The 23880-nt window shown below is 47.6% G+C and overlaps 1 protein-coding gene across 1 annotated transcript in view; it reads left to right on the forward strand.

Annotated features, from left to right (window-relative positions):
* Nucleotides 1-6430: 6430 nt before the first annotated feature.
* LOXL4 (lysyl oxidase like 4) overlaps nt 6431-23880 on the forward strand; it is a 76178-nt gene continuing 58728 nt past the window's right edge. The window contains 3 exon segments of the mRNA XM_061556512.1: nt 6431-6544; nt 13521-13900; nt 19249-19424. Of these exon segments, the coding sequence (XP_061412496.1) occupies nt 6492-6544; nt 13521-13900; nt 19249-19424 (609 nt within the window). The 5' untranslated portion in view covers nt 6431-6491.

Raw genomic sequence — 23880 nt, forward strand, 5'->3', positions numbered from 1 at the left:
CAGAAGGCAAGTCTCTTTTTTCCGACATCAGTGTGCACTGCTGCTCTGTGACACGTGATTCAGTAGCATGGTAATTAACGAAGAATATGGAACCAACAATGTAAAGATGCGCAGTGAATCATGGGAAGATGCCCCCTTGCCATTACACTGATACAGAAAGAGGCATACGTGGCAAAGAGACCATACACAGTAAATTCACGTAGAAGGGAAACAATAAAATAATACAAATATAAAACAATAAAATTCTCACGACGTTTCGACTGCAGAAAGATCCAAAAATATGAATCCCTGCAGTCACGAAAGCTTTAAATCAAAATGTATACCATACACTCGTTAATGATATGGTTGAAACGAAATGAAAGTGGCTCTGGATTAGGACGTCTCATGGCTAGACGATAACTGACGGTTACAAATAATCACACAGTGGCAAGCCAAGGAATGGAATGCGTCCGATGGTGACGTCAAACGTGGAGATGGAGCAACAAAAGCAGTTCGTGCGCATGTGCCGGGCTAGTTACTACATCGCAAGGTTCGTGAGCGGGTGGCCCCTGCTTCGGGAGGCTTTCATCCAGCAGTGGATTATTCGTGGCTGATTATGATTATCTAAATGTCTAACACTAAAAGCGCCGCGCCCGGGCGTGTGTCGTCTGTTTGTGCACCTAGCCTGGCACAAGCGCCGTGGTGACGTCAACGCCACTTGGTGGCGGTTGTTCTTGTTGCTGTTGGAACGTACCAAGGAGTAACTGATGAGTGCCGTGCGGGTTGAAGGGTTTGTGACTCTCTCCCATCCTCTGCTGATTTTTCTATTCCGCGCGTAATCGGGCAATCTCTGTCCAGGAGCTAAATTCCAACATCGCGAGGTCTTCTTGCTCGCCGCGGCGAGAGGGCGCTTCAGGAGAGAGAATGGGAGAGAGAGTGAGAGAGTTGGTGGAGTTTTTGGCTGCTCCTCCTCTGTTGACGGAGCGCACACGACAGCGAAGTCCGCGACGAGAGGTCTTCTTTGTGGCTGCTTTCGCCCCGCTCGTCGTGTGGGCCCAAATTGAAAGTCGAATCCCAGGTAGGGCGACGATCACCGGTCCCGTGCTTGCAACCTCGGGGCGGGTGGCAGGGACGGAGATGGGCCCCCTCCGTGGGTTGGGCGAGGCACAAATTGGCAATAAATAAAACGCCACTTAAGATTCGCCACTTTTTTATTTTTTCCCCTCCCCCCCTCAATGAAAGTAATGAATGGGGTGTTCACTTTTTTGTTGTTATTTTTTTTTAATAATCAGGTTTAAGAAAAAAATATATTCGGCAAATTTTGCTGTCTTTCCGACAGACTTGTTCTTCACCGGAGGACGGCTGCTTGCGTTGTGGCCGAAACGTCGTGAGAATAATTTATCATGTTTTATTTGTATTATTTTATCATTTTCCTTCTACGTGACTTTACCGCAATAACCAAGAAGATATTCGGCAAATGTTGAAGTGTGGCGCCGTCCCAACGCCCCACACAGAGCAGCAGCCGTCACTGGATAATGATGCTGCTGTATTGCTGTATACGTGCATCCCCTTGTGTCAGTCAATCCACTGCAGGCTGAGTGCCTCTCCACACATGTTGCTGTGAGGGTTGTTTAGGCCACCACGCTTCACGCTTGTCCGTGCGGGTTATTGAAGGCAGGGGGGGGGGGGCGTAGAAGTGGAGGACAACAATGAATGTTGCCTCAATGCCTCCCTCTCTTGCTAAACCCACCTCGTCAGCACAATGACCACCGCTTGTGCGTGATGGTGGTGGTGCTGGCGGACATCCATCCAAGCACTATCCAGACGTATGAGATCTGACGAGATCGAGCGGATTCTTCCTGGTTGCTCATAATAAGCAGGCCGGTTTAATATCGTCGAGTGCATGGGTCGGCAAGATAAATAACACGAGGAGTCAAGATTACAAGAGGTCGCAATCAGTGCGGGATGAAGCTCGTGCGGGGCCTGTAATATATGTTATAAAGGGGCCCTAAATAAAATTAAAATACACAAATATTAAAACACAATTTTTTTACTTGCATAGTAAAGTCATTGTATTTGTTCATTTACTATGCAGCCAGATAATACGACAAATCGCTAACATTGAACACCCAGTCGTTCATAAAAGTTTAAGGCGGTATAGTACTACAGTAATAGAGCAAGTGTAGAATCACTGAAGCGGAATTGATAGCTTGAAAGCATTTAGCGCGGGGCCCTTGAAAATGCGGGGCCCGTAGCTACTACATATGTAGCTACTTTTGCTCCGAGGATAATCTGGCACTGGTCGCAATGATTGTGAACACGAGACGGTGGTGGTCCTTGATCGACGACGTCACGAAGCAGTCATTCACGAGCCGCATGCGGCTCCTGAGCCGCAGGTTGCTAGCCCCTGTTCTGATGGGGGCCGGATTAAGGCGTGGGGGGCTTTAGGGGCTGTAGACCAAGGGCCTCCACCAGCTAGAGGGCCTCCAGAGATTTAAGTGAAATGTTATTTCATTTGTGAATGCTGAATTTTATTTGTTGTTAGCCTTGTAAAAACATGTCTTTAACTTTTTTTCCTTTTGAAAATATTACTGAGGGCCTCACAGTACCTGTAGCCCAGGGGCCTACGAAATATTCATCCGGCCCTGGTTCTGATGTATAATAATAAGTAGAGCGTATTATATATTGCCCATGCATTGGACTCATGTGGCACACTATGATTGCTTATCCTTGTTCTCCCCTCCCCCGGCATGCTCTCATCGTATCGTCAGCCCGACATGCCTCCCTCCCAGTAGTGCTCCCCAAACGCAAGATTTCCAATGCATTTTCCGTGAGTCAGAGGAGTCAAATTCTCCTACCGCACGTCGCATTCCTGGGCTCCCAGCGACAGCATTCACCGACCAAAGCACATTCGTGTGCCCGGAACTTTCCTGGAGTTTTCTGAAGGACGGAACGATCACTCGCGGAGTCGCGGGCGGTTTTCTAACAGATGTGTCCAATGCAAGCAAGATCGTTCCGTTTTGTTCCTGGGAAAGCGCTTGAGGCGTCGTGCCAAATGAGTTTCCACAGGGTCCTTTCCTTCACTCCGACTTCTATATGCAAAACAGCCTTATGTAATAGGAATGCAACTCACTACGGATGTATGCCAACGGCTAGAATGGCTCACTGGCTCGAGCATCTTGGCTTGGCTTATAGTGTAGTGAGGCCGTGGGTTCAAATCCCGGGCAGGGTCGGCCTCGTTAAATGGAATGAGTCCAGTCCTGGTGAATGCGAGCCAATGAGGCGATGAGCAACAGTTATTCCGTCTGAACAGACAAGTCCCTGTCGTAGGAACGTGTAAATGCAATGCATGTTAATAGCCCACAGAGATGAGCACTGCACAACTCGTGTTACGTTCAATAATGAAGCCCTTGGTCTTATTTGTTGACAATTGCCCTTGATAAATTCGCAGTTAGACTACGTTGTGTGTCGGCGTAGCAGCTTGGGATAGTTTAGCGGCTAGAGCACTCTGGTCCATGTCAAAAGCTGTGCAAACAAGCGTGAAGAGATGCACGCTTGGGAGTATAACTCGTTTTATTTAGCCGAATGCTATTTCACGCGACTTCCCACAGTCAAAACACCAGATACATTTACTATTTTTTTTAAATGTTCTTTGCGTGAACGTCAGAGATATTCTGCAGTCTCTCCCTCCTGCACTACGCTGAGAGAGACAGAACGCGTGGGATCAGATAAGGTACCAAAAAAATATTCAGAGACATCGTATATACCTTCAATGGAAGTTCGCGGGGCTTTTGGGTAGGCAGCGTCACTCGATGGCAGTGGTCGAGACGAACAACGGCATGATATCTTCTTGGTTCTATCGGTAAAGTCACGTCTGTTGAAAAGACATTCAGACGCTGTCTTTCCGACAGACCTGTTCTTCACCTGAGGATGGCTGCTTGCGTTGTGGCCGAAACGTCGTGAGAATTGTATTTTATTATGTTTTATTTTTATTATTGTATTATTTCCCTTCTACGTGACTTTACCGAAAGAACCAAGAAGATGAATCCCTGCAGTCACGAAAGCTTTAAATCGAAATTTAACGGCATGACAGCGACATGCGGGGACGCTCCCGAGAGGACGTTCGCTGCGGAGATGGAGCGAGGGAATCGGCTCGAATGCGGTACAGTGTCGCATCGCCGCGAGACTGTGAGATGATGGCTGCTGTAGGGAGGCTTCCATCCAGCAGTAAAGAGAGATCGTGGATGATGTTTGTACGTCGAACTTATTTCGCACCGCACGGAGCCAACCGCGCTAAATTGGAGGGCGGTGATGATGATGATGGTGGTAAGTTGCCGAAAAACAAACTGGAGTTAACATTTTCAATTCCTCACGTTGGAGTTCTTTTTGTGCTGATGTTTATTGGCTTTCCGTCATGTTGATGACCGAGATCACTCGCGAATGAGACTCCATCCTCGGTCTCTTGAGAGTCCCCACCTGTCTTCTTGGGTCTTTCGGTAAAGTCACGTGACTTTACCGGTAAAGTCACGTGACTTTACCGAGAGAACCAAGAAGATGAATCCCTGCAGTTACGAAAGCTTTAAATCGAAAAGTCCCCACCTGGTTCAACAAAATCAACTTCAAGCTGCGCCGGCGTTATTTATCGATGTGGTGTAGCAATTTTGTTATGAAACTTTGAATACATATTAAAAAAATGGAAACATCACAGAACGTACAAAAAAAAAACACTTATTGGTGTCGCTGGCAAGTGGCGGGATATGAATCTTGGCTGTACACATTTAAGTTGGTCATCCTCTGCAGGAACACTTTGTGTCTCAAAACAGTGCCTTGGCAACGATCCAAAAGCTCTTTTTCTTGTTTTCCATGCGTCTGATTTTGCCATCATAGCAAAATCTCAGAACCGCAAAAAAAGTTTAACTCTGCCCTTCCCCCAACCTCCTCCTCCTCCTCCATGCCTCCCTAAGCCGTACCGCTCATCCACCCCTCCCCCCCAGTTCCCACCCTGCTCTCTGTGATAGGGCTAGAGTCTGGGCATACAGGGAGCAACCAACACGTGTTTAAAGTGTAAAGGTTGAGAATGAGAACTGGCACCTTTATTCCTGCGTCCGCCACCACCGCCAACACTCAAACACACTCCCCCAGCCAACCACACACCCACCCACCCACCTAGCAATCAATCCAGCCACACACTCCCCCAGCCAACCACACACCCACCCACCCACCTAGCAATCAATCCAGCCACACACTCCCCCAGCCAACCACACACCCACCCACCCACCTAGCAATCAATCCAGCCACACACTCCCCCAGCCAACCACACACCCACCCACCCACCTAGCAATCAATCCAGCCACACACTCCCCCAGCCAACCACACACCCACCCACCCACCTAGCAATCAATCCAGCCACACACTCCCCCAGCCAACCACACACCCACCCACCCACCTAGCAATCAATCCAGCCACACACTCCCCCAGCCAACCACACACCCACCCACCCACCTAGCAATCAATCCAGCCACACACTCCCCCAGCCAACCACACACCCACCCACCCACCTAGCAATCAATCCAGCCACGCACCCAACCAACCACACATTCAGCCAACCACACACCCACCCACCCAGCAATCAATCCCGCCATCCACCCAACCAACCACACATCCAGCCAACCACACACTCCCCCAGCCAACCACACATCAACCCACCCAGCAATCAATCCCGCCATCCATCCACCCAACCAACCACACATCCAGCCAACCACACACCTACCTACCCAACCACACATCCACCCACCCAGCAATCAATCCCGCCATCCATCCACCCAACCAACCACACATCCAGGCAAACACACACCCACCTACCTACCCAACCACACATCCACCCACCCAGCAATCAATCCCGCCATCCATCCACCCAACCAACCACACATCCAGGCAAACACACATCCACCTACCTACCCAACCACATATCCACCCACCCAGCAATCAATCCCGCCATCCATCCACCCAACCAACCACACATCCAGGCAAACACACACCCACCTACCTACCCAACCACACATCCACCCACCCAGCAATCAATCCCGCCATCCACCCAACCAACCACACATCCAGCCAACCACACACCCACCTACCCAACCACACATCCACCCACCCAGCAATCAATCCCGCCATCCACCCAACCAACCACACATCCAGGCAAACACACACCCACCGACCCAACCACACATCCACCCACCCAGCAATCAATCCCGCCATCCACCCAACCAACCACACATCCAGGCAAACACACACCCACCTACCCACCCAGCAATCCGGTCACACACCCAACCATCCACACGTGCACCCAACCACAACCACCCTCACCCCTCCCACCCACGCATTCACCCAGCCAGCCAGACACGTCAGCCAGCAGCTCCCCCCTTCTCACTGACGTCAAGGTTCTGTTGTGGGCCCCGTGGCTCCTATGCCCCGGTGTCCCCCTCATCCCACACTCAGAGCTGCGACCGTTCATGTGCAGCAGCAGCAGCAGCAAGCTCAGCTCCTGCAACTCGCATCACTGCCGGTGAGATCTCATGCCTTGTTTATCACACACACAAACACATACCTACATATAAGTAGACTCATGAAGTGTATTTTGTAAGGATGAGATGTTTTTCATTTACAGATAGGGGCGCTTGAGTTTATGCTTATTTGATTTGTTACACGGATGAACCCTTGTTTAAATGCCCACGTGCCTTACAATCACGCCTCGACTCGCCCCAACGATCCCATTGCCATGCTGCGCGACACGCGTGTATGCGATGGAGCTGTCATTCATTGTCAAGGCTCGGATTGCCCAGGCAATGCGAGACGTGGTGGTGGCTCATGACCACAGGATCCATGAGTTCGCATCCGCAGACAGGCTAGACTTGCCGTTTCAATCTTCAATATCTTAGTTCTGCATCAGTTGGTGGAGGAAATGTTTGATGGAAAGGTGGAAGTTGTGTTCATTGAAAACAGCTCGGCAATACTGTACTCGCCATAGCAACGGGGAATTTCTTACACTCGCCGACAAGCTTAGGGCGAGCAACAGCAACGAGCGATCGGCTGAGTTAAGGGACACTTTGACCTGACAATGCACAAGTGTGCACACCAGAGGAGTAGCGCGTATACAATCACATACCTGTGTGTGTCTATATGTGTGGGGAGCGGTGGTGTAGTGGTTAGCGCGCTGCGCTATGAACCTGGCGACCCGGGTTCTCACGGCCAACACCAGTGACAATTATATGAACAGGTCCTGGGCCTCCCCTAGGTCGGCTCAGCATTAAATGAGTACCTGGTGCGGTGTGTAAACATCGCCACTGGGGAGACAAAGGCGGTCGGGCGTAGTGCTGGCCACCCACCCCCTCGTGTACCGTTCCGGCCTTCATAGGTGCTCGCTAACAGCACTTGCCCCTACAGTCTGTTAAGGCTATACGGGGGATCTTTGTTTGTGTGTACACGAGGTCAGTGCACCTATGCAGCACTTGCGCAACTGTCTGGCTCTCAAGGGATTGCCGTGCCGGTCTGTAAGGCTGAGCGAGGCGGCGTCTTTGTCCCCTTCGAGCTGTCGTTGCAGTATATATATATAGCGTGCCCGTGCGTGCATACGTTGTACCCTAAGACACATATATATATATAGCAGAACCCTTCAAGGATGGAATTGGAAACAGGCTTGTACAGCTGCCATTTGCGTCCACTCACACTCATAAAAGGGATCGTCCAAGAACATAACGGAATGTACCAAGGCACAAACCTCATTCACCCCGTGTTTCCTACCCGAGAAAGCTGCTGCGCTGTCATGGATAGAACATTGGACTTGCAATCACCAGAGAACAATCAATTTTACGACACAGAAAGTTCGCACAATGGTCCCCAACGGTCGGTAGGCGGACTGCGAGTGGTGGGGTCAATTGTGGGTGCTGCACCGTTTCCAGAGCGTTTGGCCGGTGTGGAAGAGTAAACCTCGTGAAGGCTGTCCGCCAGCGGTGGTGTAAGCGGGACATTGCAGGGCTGCGCCTTTAACGTGTCATCTTGCCCGTCGGTCTGAACGTATGGAGAGCGAGCAACTTGCCATAATTCGCCGTTCCGTCTTATTACTCATATGTCAGAGAACTGGCAGTGTATAGGCCTGCGGAATGTGGGTTTTAAACCTTTAAATTTTCTGATTTCTTACAACATCCAGTTGCAACAACCCATTGCGTTAGTGAACGGGTTATCACAGAAGCGGATATCACAGAGTTCTCTAATCTCTTGAGATAGCACACCAATACCGGACTCTCTGGCAGTTTTTGTTTAAATTAATGAATTGGCAAGATAGGTTTTGACAATACGACCAGCTTTGTGCTTTTTTTAATTAGCATTCATGTTTATGCAGTAGGTTCAAAAGCTAAGAGCACTAAGCTCGTGCACAGGTACGAGATAGATTGTTCCGTCATGCATGATGAAGGCGATGACGGTGACCCCGTAGAAATTTAAATTTGCAGTCTTTGAACTTTTAAAGTGGTCCCCTCTATGCTCAGACTGGCAGACCAGGTTGTTGTTGTTGTTGTACAACTACGAATGTCAAGCTGAGTCATGACAACGACAAACTAAGATGCAGACAGACGGTGGCTTAAACCCAGACTGACAAGTTGTAAATGAAATGCACAAGAGGCCTGTCAATCATTTAACAACGAAACGGCGTCTGCGTAATGCCGCGAGTTCAACACGCCTTGTCGTCAAAGAACAACTACTTTCGAACCCGCATGAAGCACGTCGTGTTGTCCTCGGAATGTACTGATCCCTGCCATAGGAATGTGGAATTTCCAAAATTGGCTCGGGATGGATAATGGAGGCGAGCTAGGTGCAAAAAAAAACCCCACCTGAGTATGGGTCCATGGGTTGACTTTTTGAACGCTGGTGCATAGTGCCGGAGCACTGTGCACACACAAATCACTCCTTTATTTCTCTCGAGTACACGGAGAGCTCAGGGCCGCGCTCCGCATCGCGTCTGGCTCGCTAGTTCGCTACTTCGCACGGCAGCGGATGCTAGACTCATGGCGCCACCGGTGGCGAAATGTTAACTACCTCGCCTGGTATACAGGAGGTCGTGGGATTAATCCCGACCCTGACGCCTGCTGCATATTTGGAGTTTGCGTGTCTCTCCTCCCCCGTGGTCACGTGGATATTTCTCCGGGTCCTTCGGTATTTCCCTCCACATTTAGAATCAACGTGCGTTTAGAGTATTTGGCTGCTATATCATTTCTAAATGATAAGCTATAATTTGTGGCCAGGTCGCTTCTGAAAAGGATCTGTATAGCTCAGTGGGTCTTACCTGGTAAAATAGACATATTTCAGTTTAGTTTTAGTAACTTCGAAACGGAATCACCAAAGTTAGACGTTGCAGGGTGTATATTCAGGACCCCGCGGCCTCATCTTTCACGAGCAGTCGTGCTCAATTTCTCACCACAGTACATATTTTTCCGGGTGGCTGATCGTCTGGAGTAGGCCCGTGACTTGTAGTCAAAGTCATGGCGAGGAGTATACTGGATGTGGTGTGCTGGCTGCGGAATTAATTCGGGGTCACTGGCCATGATGGATCGCAGTTGAAGTCGAGCCCTTGTTCACAGGAGTACACAATGATTTGCTGTGCCAATATTGAATCCAGAATATAACACCAATTCCCAACTGAGTTATGAATTTATTTATACAACTATGTATCGCTCTCTGGCTTTCCGTGCCTATCTCACAACGGAGAGCATATCGATACTCTGCATTGAAATACAAGTGAGTTGTTGGCATGATGATACATGGTTGGAGAATATCAAAAGACAAACTGGGTGAGAGGGTGTGAGTAGTAGGTTTGTAATGAAACCAAGAGCCTACATCTGGGTGTAAATAATTTGGTTATGATTGTGTGTGTGTGTACAGTAACATTTTCTGAACTTCGCGAAGAGGTTAAACCTAATGCACTAAATTCCACGTTTCTCATCGTGAAAATCCAAGTTGAATAAAATTGCATGCCAAAGCTGTCTCCGTTCCAGCGGGGCTGGCTAACCAGGTCCAGGTTTTACGTTGCGTCGATGCATGCTGGTGCACGTTAGGTGCAAACCCCATTTACGGCTTAAACTAATGTCTAGAATACACGGGATTCCGATGAGTGAGCTGCATTCACGCCACAGCCTTGCGTGAACACGCGGGTGAGTTGTGGCTATTCAGCCCAAACTCTGGGCCGTATCGTAAACCACTGCAGCCTGCGCTCATTCAATGAAGGAGGAATAGAAATACGACACGAAATCTCTCAAAGCACTCTCGCGCCTAGCAGACCTCGGCATTGGAATTGATCTCCTGAATATATTGCCATGGTGAGTGGCGGTGTAAATATTCGACCCTTTATCCCAGAGTTACTGGGATAATTCCAGGCTTCTTGGCGGATGAATTTATATCACTCACCACTGGGCATTGACACAAAGGTCGCCCGCTGAGTATGTACAAATTCTACCGTGTTCAAACGTGGTGGTCACTAAACCTTTGATGTGGGTCCGTGCCAAAAATATAACCACACAATTACGTAGCCAGTTTTTCAGCGGCTTTTAGCACGACACGCACACTCGTACGCCAGCCTTTAATGAAAAATAGCAGCGGTGCCGTTTCAATTTTGCGACTGTGTTCAAGAAACTTCAACGCGGAGGTGCGGTTAAAAAAATAAATCCTTGTCACGAACGGGCCGCGAAATTCTCGTCACAAACAGCAGCGCCGTTATAAACGTTTGCATTCACTATTGTCCAGCACTGTTCAGGGCATTCCACACTAATTTATGCACGAACCGCTGGAATGTCTTTTGCGGGAATGTTTAACTTTGAACAACCTAGCCCATTATTTCAAAGGCCCCCCATTCTTAAAAGCCTCATTAATTTGTTGCATTTATAGACGTTCAAACCTGGTAGACGACTCACTTTACGTTGTGCCAAATATCACCATCGGTGCACCGTGTAGACTTGCTGACGTTAGACCAGCTCGCTCGCGAAGAGCTTGTGGGACGCGTGCGTGCCACGTGTGTAGGGATATCGTGCTCGGGCGATAGACGCGCATCCGTGCCAGTTTTCTTTCCCGTTTGACCGCCGCCACTGCCATATGGACGGCAGTCCATGCTTTTTCCACGTGTCAGGTGTAAGTGCCTTCAGAATATATTAACTGCGCCGAATGTAAGTTCACTCATTCTTTTCGATTTAAAGCTTTCGTGACTGCAGGGATTCATCTTCTTGGTTCTTTAGGTAAAGTCACGTAGAAGGGAAATAATACAATAATAGAAATAAAACATAATAAAATAATTCTCACGACGTTTCGGCCACAACGCAAGCAGCCGTCCTCAGGTGAAGACCAGGTCTGTCGGGGAGACAGCGTTGTAGCCGAAACGTCGTGAGAATTATTTTATTATGTTTTATTTTTATTATTTTATTACTTCCCTTCTACGTGACTTTACCGAAAGAACCAAGAAGAGGGTTCAGCCATTCTGTGTACACGACGCCACGATATGCTCAGTTTGCAGTGGGCCACTGGCAATTTGCGTGAACTCACGCATTCGTAATAATTCAGAATCGCTTGGAACGAGCCTCTTTCCCGAGCACCGTTGACAACCCGCACGCACCGACCTGCCGAGGTGAAGTATGGTCAAACAACACCCACATGGCGTTGGCAGGCCTTTCACTCATTGGTGGATTAAGAATGTCTGGGAATTTGTTTCTTTAATTTATTTACAATTTTAATGAGAATAAATGTACAAGCCCTTTGTCGACGCACCACCACGTGGTTAGACCTGTGATCGGATGGGTTTTTTTAATTCAGTCAAATCTTCTGGCTGATCGAAACGTCGTGATTTCTTTTATTTTATTTTATTTCTACCTACGTGACTTTACCGAAAGAACCAAAGAGTATGGATTCCTGCAGTCACGAAAGCTTCAAATCAAGATTTCAGTCAAATCTCACAAGCAAATCCTTCAGCGCAACTTGTCAGCGTCATGCCATTCGTTATCCCACTGTCCAGAAGACACACGCGTGTGTATTCATATTCTTAGTTTTTTTCGGTAAAGTCACGTAGGAAAAAAATAAAATTAATAAAAGTTAAATAAAAATAAAATAAAAATCACGACGTTTCGGAGGCAACACAAGCTTCCGTCTTCAGGTGGAACCGTCACAGCACGATAGCTGTATCAAGTGAGAGAAATTCCAAGAAAACAGTCCTTGTATATATACTGGTTGAGGGTGGGAGGAGCCAAGGTAGGCCCTGGATATTATTTTTGTGAGGTTCGGTGCGGCTGAAGCACGCTGTTCGGAATGAGCCTTTGTTGTGTAAACTAGGTGCGGATGATGTACACACGCGTGTGTGTTTTGCATGCGTCCTCCACACAGCCACACGCATCGATTGTCGATGAGAACTGTGCAAAAGTAGGACGACAGTGGTCCTCAACACCAGCTCTCTCTCTCTCTCGCCAGTGTTCTTGCCGTTCATTATTCCACGTCCGAAAAAAACACACAACAGTCGCATTCACGAAGCGTGGCGTTGTTACGTAACGCACATCGTTATACCTGGCCAGCGTGTGAACGGGGAACATTTGGCGTGGTTGAAAGCTGGACTGTAGATGAGCTGCGATCAGTGGCGTGGTCGCCACTGAGTACGCCAGGCCGTGCTGCAGCATCGAGACCCGTGGGCCACAAGGAAGACGAGTGGGGGACGGGCATTTGAAAGGCGGCTGCATTGAATTACGTTGCATCTGGACCTGTGCCAATCACAGCACGCTACTGGTTGCGAGCACTGCAGTTGATAACCACCGGGCGGTGGGAATCACGGCACAACGTCTGCCCCATTGAAAGCATTTCCCAAACGCCGCGCTGAAGTAGCCGGCGAATATCTATGGAGGAATTGTCCACACTTTCCACGTGTGACCCTTTTTGAGCAAATAGAACCATCGTAAACAGAACCATGGTCATCAGCCATGACATCTACTCATAGCTGTCAACCCCTTATCAGTGCCTACCTTATTACAGACCAATTGAGACCTTATTGGTCGCCCCATGCCCTTATCAATCTTAACGTTTATCCTACAAGGTCCCATCACAAGAGAGAAACACAAACAAATAAGCAAAAATGATGCCACTAAACAATTCTATTTTTGCCCATATTGAAACGGCTGTACGCCGTATGGACCTGAAAACTCAATTTCCCTGTACAGGAATACGGGTAAACCGCATGGGTTGACAGGTATGTCCACTACTGGATGAAGGCCTCCCCAAGCCATCGCCGCCTCTCACGATTGCGCCCTGTGACAAGCCACGTAGCACGTGCACACAAGCCGCTGTCGTCGCCCCATCTCCCTTGGCGAACATCCTCTCCTCCGTCTGAGCCTTCTGTCGTCGTTCGCCTCGGTCAGCATACAATCATCCCGTCTGGCGATGCGTCCGGCCCAAGGCCCGCTCGTTTCCACCTTCAGGGTCAATACGGCGCGCGCCTAACTTGCGTGCGCATGGCTCTCCGCGTGCAGGGACCGTGCACCGTCTCCTCCAGCGATGAAACCCCACGCGTCCCGAGCGTGCGCGCCCAAAGTCGCGACGCCGCCGCTGCTGCTGCTGCTGTTGCTGCTGCTTGGAGTCACCGGTTGCTGGGGCCAGGGAGAGGTGGACAACAGCGAGGGCGACGGGAGCACGCCGGGGGGTGACGCGGCCGAGCCCGCCGTGAAGGTCCGGCTCGCCGGACCGACCCGGCGCTTCTTCGAGGGGCGCGTTGAGGTCTACTTCAACGGCGAGTGGGGCACGGTGTGCGACGACGACTTCAACCTGCAGTCGGCCAACGTGGTGTGCCGCGAGATGGGCTTCACCGGGGCCAACACGTGGGCCCACAGCGCCAAGTTCGGCCAGGGCTCAGGTGAGGCGAGACCCCGTCACGTCCGCAGTCGTTGATGGAATTCGGGCGGGTTAAGGCCGCGTTTGTCGCCGAGGATTGTTGTGCTCTGCCTTGGGCCTGTGCCAATCACACCACGCGACTGGTTGCGAGCACTGGAGTTGTTAACCGCCAGCGGTGGGAATCACAGCACAACCTCTGCCCCCTGTAACAAGAACACACACACACAAGCATCTCCAGGGCCATCGTGATGCTCATATTTCTCCCACCCAGAGCTTAATTTCAGCCGAGTCTGTTTGGATCAGCAACTCAGAAAATATGTATCGACCCAGCACACCACATCTAGTATGGCTGTGGATATTAGCCACGTGCCACCTCCGGGTCTTCCAGAGACCCCGAAAATTATCCTGTGAGAAATTCGGCCTCGCTCCCATCCTTGTGCAGCGGCTCGTGGTGGACTCATATTTAGATACTTTACAAGTCAAAATGTTACTCTTTTGTAAGCAAGCCCAACCATTGAAGCGGATGAGGTTCACACACTCTGCTCTGATCCTGGAAACCTGCATTTTATTCCGGGTCACGGCTAACATCAGTGGCGAGTGATATCTGAGCCAGTCCTGGGGTCCCTCCTTCACCAACCCACACTGACCAGCCCCCTTCTATAGGTTTTCCACTTCTGGGACATCTTCACAGTTTTTTATATTATGTTTAATTTGTTTTACGATTGTATCACGATCGTACGTGTACAGCCCTTTTGTTGCCGCTGGATGAGGGCCTCCCCACGCATCTAGAGCTGTGGGGGGTTGTTCGACCACACCTCGTCATATTGGTCACCGTGGGTTGGTGAAGGTGGGGAACATTGACGTGGGAGCATGGAATGATGGGACAACAATGCAATGCTGCACTACCCTCTCTTGAATTTCGATTTAAAGCTTTCGTGACTGCAGGGATTCAAATTCTTGGTTCTTTCGGTAAAGTCACGTAGAAGGGGTTCTTTCTATGTGACTTTACCGAAATAACCAAGAATATATTACCCTCTCTTGCTCACCACGTCCCCCCCCCCACTCTGAGCTTATAACAAACTCTCATGGATGCAGAGTCACCCATTCAAGCAATGTCCAGTCTCAACCCTGCTTAGTTTCCGGGATCCGATGAGATCGGGCGCATGCCGAGCCAATTAGTTCACAAGCGCAAATATAGTGACAGGGCGAATAACTTAGATGACTAAGAACCGTACGTATTACATTTCCTGTTGGGAGATAGATTACGTGGGGGCTCATACAAGGGCACCGAGATGTTTGACAGCCCTCCACGACATCCACTGCCTGGGAAGTGTAACACTGGAGAATGTTGCGTGAAAAATGTTTAACAATTTATTTTATATATATAAGCAGGGCGCTTAAATTTTTTTAAACATTTCTTAGTATTTACATTTTACAACAATACCAGGAGAAATGTGCCTCTGGGCACTGGAGACCATCTGGAGAAGATTCCAGGCACGTGTTGACAATGATGACGAACAAATAGAGACTCTTTCACTTTTTGAAGCTATTAACATACATTTGTTATCGTGTCACATTGTATTATCCGTTATTTTTCCATTAAAAACGATAGTCCCATATAAGTGTTAACATTTGTTGAAGCACCCTGTATAAGCACCGAAACACTCATCCGACTGATCCCGAAACTGTGCACAATCGTAACAAATAAGTTAACAATACATAATAAGCCGAGTCTGTTAACTCAACAACAACGAAAATAAGCGATCTCGCAACATTTGTTAAATGTGGCCTGACTGTTTCAATGAGAGACTACAGTGGTCTGGAGTAGTCCTGCTCAAACAAATGCTGCTGAAAAGCATTGTGGTTCACAAGGCCCATCGACGCATGGGATAACAAATATACCGGGCATATATATATATTTCTAGTTTTTGTGTGGAGAGACACTGCTTCAGTCTTTCTTTTATCACGCGCAATTCAACACTTGGGCGCACAATGCGTGAGTGTGCGCAGTGAGAGATCCGCCCGAGGAGCACAGTGTAATCTGATTGAAGCGTTCAAAGAACAGAGCTCGCTCGCAAGCACGGCTCTTCACCAAAACGAATCAAGGTCACCCCCCCGACCGACCGACCCCCTTTTGATTTGGCTGGATCATCGCCACCCAGACCGCCGATCGCTGCTCGGTTACTCGTGTTATGGCTTTTTTTTTAAGAAACCTCAACTCCTTTCGTATTGGTCGGGAGTTGATCAGCACCGTATATATGGTCAGTTTTTCACTTTCATTTATTTGGTGTAGCCCTGTGAGCCATTCGGCTCTTGAATTGGGTGCAACCGCAACAAACAAAAACATGAACAAGAAAACATCTTAAAGCGACTATGTGACTATGTGCAAACAGAAAATCCAAGAAAAGACAGCAAAATATTGCGGTCATGCCGAGGTTGGTGAGTGAGCCAGTGGATGGCTGCAGGAGTCACCTGATGAACATCTGACAATGCGGTGCCAGCGAATGATGGCAGCAGGCCGTGGTGTAGAACACTGATCTGGGGTCTCAGTGCACACGAGTGTTACGCAAGAAATATTCCTGTGGCATCCACTTGCTATTTTAGTCCTTGCTGTCAACTCTCAGAACGCATTCCAGACATCGAAAGTAATTGAGGATGTAACGCATCAATTTGTGTAATGATGATTGATTATAATGAAACCTCTTGCTGACTCGCTCTCATTGATACACCAGCTAACGCTAACGATACACCAGCTAACGCTAACGATACACCAGCTAACGCTAATGATACACCAGCTAACGTTAACGCTGGTGTATCACTGTCCGATTAAGCGCAATGCGATCATGAGGTCAGTTATTCATACACTTCACCCCACTCGTAACGACGACCCTTGCCTGTGACATCTCGCGATCGAGAGGGCATTTCTTGCACGGGCCTGACTGCTAAATGAGACCCGGCGAGTCAAAAGCGATCCAGTCTGCCCGTTTAAACAAATGTTGATGGAAAGCATGAGTTCAGATGGCCCAGAGGCTGATGGAGATCGTATTAAGGTGGGCAGGTGTTATTCGGTAACCGGGTGGTGGAGTTAGTGGAGTTATTATCGAGGTGACAGCTAGCTGCATGGCAGCAAAGTGCTTGTATTCAGGCAGTACAGCAAATAGGTTTCTGAGTTTGAGTGTGTGTGTGGGTTTTTATTTTCTTCCGGGAAATCGAGTTGACTCCCACACACAAAACGGCCTACGTTGCCTGAACGTCCCAAGTTCTGTAGCAACTCCTTGAGCATGAGTCAGCCGCAGGATTACATGAGGCCTTATGGGTTAGACGACAAATTACTGTTGCTGCTGCTGTTGTTGTTTTTTGCCATTCATAAACGAGTATGAAAAGATGCGTTGAGTAAAAGAGCCCCAGAGGAAGATGGGGGGAGGGGGGAAGTCCACTGTGACTCGGAGTGAAAGTACAAACACGGCCTTGCTTCCTGACCTGGATCAGGACAGAAGAGAGTTGGTGAACACCGCACCCTGTGCACTGCAAATATAGAACAACAGGGTGTGCATTTCATGGTCCGCGTATCCAGGTGGAGGGCCCTCCCAGTCTCCCGAAGGTCCCTCCTCTCTGGGTGGAATCGTTTCAAAGCCAGAATCTGAAATAGAACTCACAAGCCGCTACTTGAAAGGCTCAATCTTGATTTGAAGCTTTCGTGACTGCAGGAATCCATACTCTTTGGTTCTTTCGGTAAAGTCACGTAGGTAGAAAATAAAATAAATCACGACGTTTCGGGCGCAACACAAGCGTCCGTTGTCAGGTGGGAAAAGCGTGGTCTGCTGCTGAGGCAGACTATTTTAAAAGGTTTGAAATGGGTGTAGCTCCAGGATTATAAGGAAGTGGCCGGGGCTAGTGATGTTAATGAGAGAAAATAGCATGGAAGTGGCTCTGTTAATGTGAGGGATTAGCATTGAAAAAACAAAATTTAAAAACCTACTCGGGGCTGTTGTATCATTTACAAGGGTTATGCTGTCATCGTCGAAATCCCACATGTTTAAAATCACTTTTCGATGATGTCGGTTGTAACAACCAGCGAAACGTCGTACTCGAATTAAAAATGTTGTGGGTTTACTCTCCAACACAGCGGTGTGCTGAACTAGCAACTAATTGGCATGTTTTGTTTACTTGAAAAACCTTACTAATTGCTTGTGCCAGATGGTGGTGGGTTGAATGGAACATTTATATTCACGCTTCGCGCAGATGTATTAAGTTTACGACTGTACTGCTCTATTGCAGCTACTGATTTCAAGTCGCGTAACGAATCGCATGGATGAGTAAGCAATTATCGTGTTCATTAAAGAATTCACATTTATTAAAACCTTTTTTGCTTATCAAACTACATTTATAGCTTTTGATTTAAAGCGTTCGTGACTGCAGGGATTCATATTCTTGGTTCTTTCGGTAAATTCACGTAGAAGGGAAATAATAAAATATGTTTTATATTTTTGTTCTTTAATCATTTCCCTTCTACGTGACTTTACCGAAAGAACCAAGAATATACATTTATGCCGTTTATAAAGTAATAAGATTAGTACTATAACAACAAAATACGAGAATTTCATGAAACTAAAGTTCAAGTATAAATGAACAGATCTGAGAAGTCTTTAAAAAAACACACCAACCCCCAACCCCCGCTACTCCCAGGGTAAGACTAGAAATGTAAACACAGCACGAATTAAAGCAAGTCCCACTTGCGGGCCGAATCACAACGCATGGACTCAACGCGAGACTTTCTCGGCAAACCAAAATACCACGTGTATATTTACAACAATTTGTTTTGTGACTTGTCCGTGTAATTGCCACAAGAAAAGCAGTAATAACGCATGCCAGCGGCCACAGCAGCGTCGCCTGAGGTCCATTTCTGTGAGGAATACAGATCGACACTGAAGGTCACTCGCGCCCTGCATTTAAACGGTCTGATGCTTCAGGGCTGATCGAGCCCCTCAGATAGAGTAATGCGCTACTTCGAAGGAAGTTCCTTTATCTGATCTGGATACGGCTGCAGTCAGTTTGGCAAGCGTTCTTGTACTTGTCCCATTGTGCAATGGCAGTTGGCGGTAGCGTGCGCACGCAATGCGCCGTGTACCCTAATACCCGTCGCCACAGGCTGAAGTGTTACGAGAAGATATATCGACTCACGCTCTCTGCTTCTGCTTTTGCAACAGCGTCTGAGATTTGCCGCACGATCGCGGCAAAGAGAGAGAAATCCCAGGCATCGCAATCGTCACCCTGTCGGTCGGCTGTCGGTTCTCCGACACATTTTGAGCTGGATCATTTGCTACAAGGATTGCCCGCCCCCCCCCCCCCTCTGCCCCCGCCTGTTTCCAGGACCAATTCTGTTGGACAACATTTACTGCAATGGAGAAGAGCGATCACTCATCCAGTGTCAGTCCAATGGCTGGGGAGTCCACGACTGCAAGCACTCGGAGGACGTGAGCGTCATTTGTCTGGAGAAGAGGCTGCCGGGATTCGAGGGACACGAAGACATCAGCAACATCATCGAGGTGCCGGTCGCAGAGCAGTGCCCCCCCCCCCCCCAAACCTCCTCGCGGCTACTTGTGCCTTACCCCCTTAAATTTCGATTTAAAGCTTTCGTGACTGCAGGGATTCATCTTCTTGGTTCTTTCGGTAAAGTCACGTAGAATGGAAATAATAAAAATAAATAAAACATAATAAAATTATTCTCACGACGTTTCGGCCACAACGCAAGCAGCCATCCTCAGGTGAAGAACAGGTCTGTCTTCTCGAAAGACCTGTTCTTCTCGACAGACCTGTTCTTCACCTGAGGACGGCTGCTTGCGTTGTGGCCGAAACGTCGTGAGAATTATTTTATTATGTTTATTATTTTTATTATTTTATTATTTCCAACCTTATCCCCTTGTTGAAGTTTGTTTCAATCGAGTACCGCCCCTCCCCCCGCCCACCCGCCCGTCCCTGCTTACCTGACCCAACATGGTTCTGAGAATTAAATCTGTGAATTAATGAACATCAATATTTTAACTCAATTGTTCGTTTTGTGAGGTATCCCTAACTAGCTCGTAACTGCAAGCGAATAAAAAGTAATACTAAAAGGACGCTCTGCATGCATCACGTAATTTATAATAATAGGCCTTACCCTCTCTGGCAATAAAACAGTTGTGTTCAGATGTTAAAACACCACACTGACACCTTTTGCAAGGAAGCATGTCTGCATTGACCACACACAGTACCTGTGGTGAACATGCAAACAAAAACAAAAACACGCTCCCTACGTGATCTATTCCTCACGTATGAAATCATTTCACACGTTTAAAAATCACCGCGCGTACCTCCGGTTCAGAGCCGCTGGACTGTAGAGGAACGGTGGCACATTCAGTTGCAGGCAAACCTGGCCAAAGAGGTGGCTGGGTGAGTGAGATGAGCCCGGACCGGGTTCACAAATCGAGGTTTCAGCGCCACCCTTGATAATGATATACCGGTGTTCTCAAGTACAGCCAGTTGGTGGTCCCTGCTTGGTCACAATGACTACAGGAAAGCCATCATATTCGATTTTTGTTACTTAATTTAACAAAATTTAGGACTCACAGCAAATAATGTTGACTTCGGTTTGACTGCCACACGATAAACATTTTATACCAGGGCAAAGGAGAATGAACATTGTCCCTGAGAAGGTACTTAAATAGAGCTCAGAAGCAGTTCTATGATCTCAACTTCCGTAAGCAAGGTGATGCACTGCGCACTGCATTGGTCCAAAATTGGCAACCTCTTTATCTCATGATATGGCACCGACAGCCCCGTTGCAATTACAATCGAAATAGACATACAAAAAAGAGAGAAAACTCGTCCATTACGAGGCTCGTACTATGATCACATTTCCCGCGCGCCCGCCCAGTGCGATGAGAGTGCCCGTCCCACCGTATGCCATGAAAGTGTTTGCCTGTGCAGTCCTTCATTGGATAGAACACGAGCAGTGATCTGTTACTCTTTGTTTCCGTATACTGTGCTTACAGATGTGACCTCGCCTGTGAATTTTCATCGACAGACACGATCACGTAGATGGTCTTGCTGATTTTAAACGAATGCATTTTCTTACATCTCGGGAAACTATAAACTATTAAACTAAATTATTTTTTCTTTTACCAGGTAAGGCCCACTGAGCTATTTCACTCTTTGTCATAAACGACCAGGCTACAAATGATAGCTCAACGAAGTGGCTTATCACGTGTAACTGTATTTGTAAGATGAAAAGTACCAGCACGCGTGCTAGCGCGGCAGCGAGTAGGTAGCCATCAGCGGTGGACCCAGCAAAACGCAACAGGCACAACGGAGATGCCCTGTGCCGAGTGTGGCAGCTGCTAATGATGGCCTGTGCTCAACTGCCACAATGGGGAGGTGGCAGGCGAAGGGGTGAAAGGATGTTCCCCAACGACCGTTTGCTTTCTCAGAAGCCGAGGTAACGCAGAGCCCCTCTGCTTTTCAATGACAAGCTTGGGCCCCCGTAGCCTTTTTTCCCTTTCCATCGCATGGAAATGATGGGAGCTTTTTCTTTATTTGGATGACCTGCCTTAACCCCTCCGTGTCTTTTGTCCTTTGTTGTGCAAAGGCACCTGGGGTAGCCCTGAGAGCAAAGCAGCAGCATTCTTCAAATATCCTCACCAAACGTGCGCGTAGACGCGAAAACACTGCAGGCTTCGGCTCAGAAATCTGGTGTTGGCCTCGAATTGTGACCTGTGCCTAAAAATCCAATTATTGGACTCTAATTGGAATGACCTCATGGAAAAAAAACGTAGGCTGCTGGCGTCTTTTGAGAGAGAGAAAAAAAGTTGTCCCTAGCTGGTTTTAAATCACATCCCTCCAATTTCAGAATCAGAATCAGAAACGGTTTTAATCGCCATGTAAGTTTGCACAAACAAGGAATTCACTATGGCGGGACGGTGCATACATTGAACAAGTAGGAATCTTAACTTATATAAAAGGTATACACTCTAACTATACTAACGTTACAAAGTATAAGTAATACCAAAGGGCTAAAATCTTTAAAATTATGAATAAGTAGACCTTATAAAATGCGAATGTAAAATGTTAATTAGCTGTATTAAACAATCTTAAAATACAAAAATACAAATAAGATTACACGTTGTAAGTATGGAAAGGTGTAATTATGTAGATAAAATGTTATAGTAAGTGTAACAGTCATTTTAAGTGTAAAAGTCATTTTTGTAAGAGTATAGAAGATCAGACACCGAGCCAGAATTTGTTCCCTGTTTTTGCTGACCATTACAAAGTTGGCGATTAACTAATTATTTTGTTTAAAAAACTAAATGTAAAGATGTAGGTACAGCCCTGAAATTGCTTACTCACCACTGCTGATGGAAGGGCCTCCACTCGAGGGAGCTCTTGAGAGCCCCTCTGGAGGGTATTTGACCCCCTTGCCCATGCTGGTAAGGACATCTGTGAAAATGGGCTTCATAGCTATGAAAAAATAAAAATAGGTTTTACCCTTTCTGGCAATAAATCAGGTGTTAAGATGTTCAAACAGCAAATAGATATACTCTTTGGTTCTTTCGGTAAAGTCACGTAGGTAGAAATAAAATAAAATAAATCACGACGTTTCGATCGCAACACAATCAATCTTCATCGGGTGGAACAACCACAGCAAGAAATGCTGAAGTTGGCGAGAGCAATAGATATATATTTCGCAATGAATCAAGTCTGCATTAACCACACGTACTTGTGGTGAACATGCAAACAAACATACTCTGATAATATACGCATTGTATTTGAAACTGATTGTCCTACACCAGAGAGAGCAAGGGTAAAACCTATTCTTTTATTCTTTGGTTCTTTCCGTAAAGTCACGTAGTATTTTTCTCTCTACGTGACTTTACCCAAAGAACCAAAGAATATGAATTCCTGCAGTCAAGAATTTTTAAGTCAAAATTTAAGAGTAAAACCTATTCTTATTATTTCATACTTTGATACTGGCAAAAAAGCGTCCCATGATATAGCTTCATAGCTTATCGGATTCCTCCTCCGGTCTAAATAAAGATCTTTGAAGAGGTGGGAGTGCCCACAATTTACCCGACACCACAGCCACAACAGAGGCACAGCAGCAATTATTTCGGCCTCGCCCGAAGCCGTCGCGTGGCTTTCAAACTTGGGCGTGGATCTTCGCGTCGCTATCCACGAAGCCATAACGCGAGCAAAATCCCAGACCTGCCGATCGACGACCTGTGCTGTAGCCAATGTGCCCTGCTGGGTGGACATTGCATAGCTCCAGCAACCGGAGGCTATTGCACTTTTAAAACTAAATAGAAATCTCATTTCTTTAGAAATACTTTTTTTGTTTGGTTACTTGTCCTTTCCCCAGCACCTCCGATTAGCACGGTTGGTTACTTATGGTGTGAATTAAGTTCAACATATCGTGCATACATACATACAGAATAAACTTTAATCGTTCTTTCTACTGCCACGCTGGGAGTTGGGATGGAACCGGTGACCTCTGTGACTGCACGCCGAGTGCTCACTGACCATCGCACCGCAGCGGCAGCATCCCCAATTATTGTGTAAAGTATTACATTCTAAGACTGTATTTTTGTTGTTGTCGTCGATACTTGCCGAGTGGCAGTTGTAATAGTGGCAAGACTTAGGGTTGTTCTTTTGTTTGTACTCTTCACGTGAACATTTCGTATAAACGCTGCTTTCTCGTGCACCCTGCCCCTTAGTTCTACTGTACACTGCGTCTTTGTGCCAAGCAGGGCTGGTGGTGGTGCTGTATCGACCGCCCAGGATCCGGGTTAATTCATTTGGTTTTGTCGTCCGTTCTAAAGTTCACACGGTGCGTCAATTACGGGTCACCGTAGTCTTTGCAAAACAAAGCAATGCCGCTGCAATGTCGGGACATTCTGCTCCAATTAGCAAACAGGAGTCGAGTGAGGATTTTTAAATGCGGCGCAGACCCAGACGTGTAAACCTACGTGT

This window comes from Lethenteron reissneri, chromosome 22 (genome assembly GCF_015708825.2).
Source record: "Lethenteron reissneri isolate LAM-NWPU_2019-01 chromosome 22, ASM1570882v1, whole genome shotgun sequence".
In the NCBI taxonomy this organism is placed as follows: Eukaryota; Metazoa; Chordata; class Hyperoartia; order Petromyzontiformes; family Petromyzontidae; genus Lethenteron; species Lethenteron reissneri.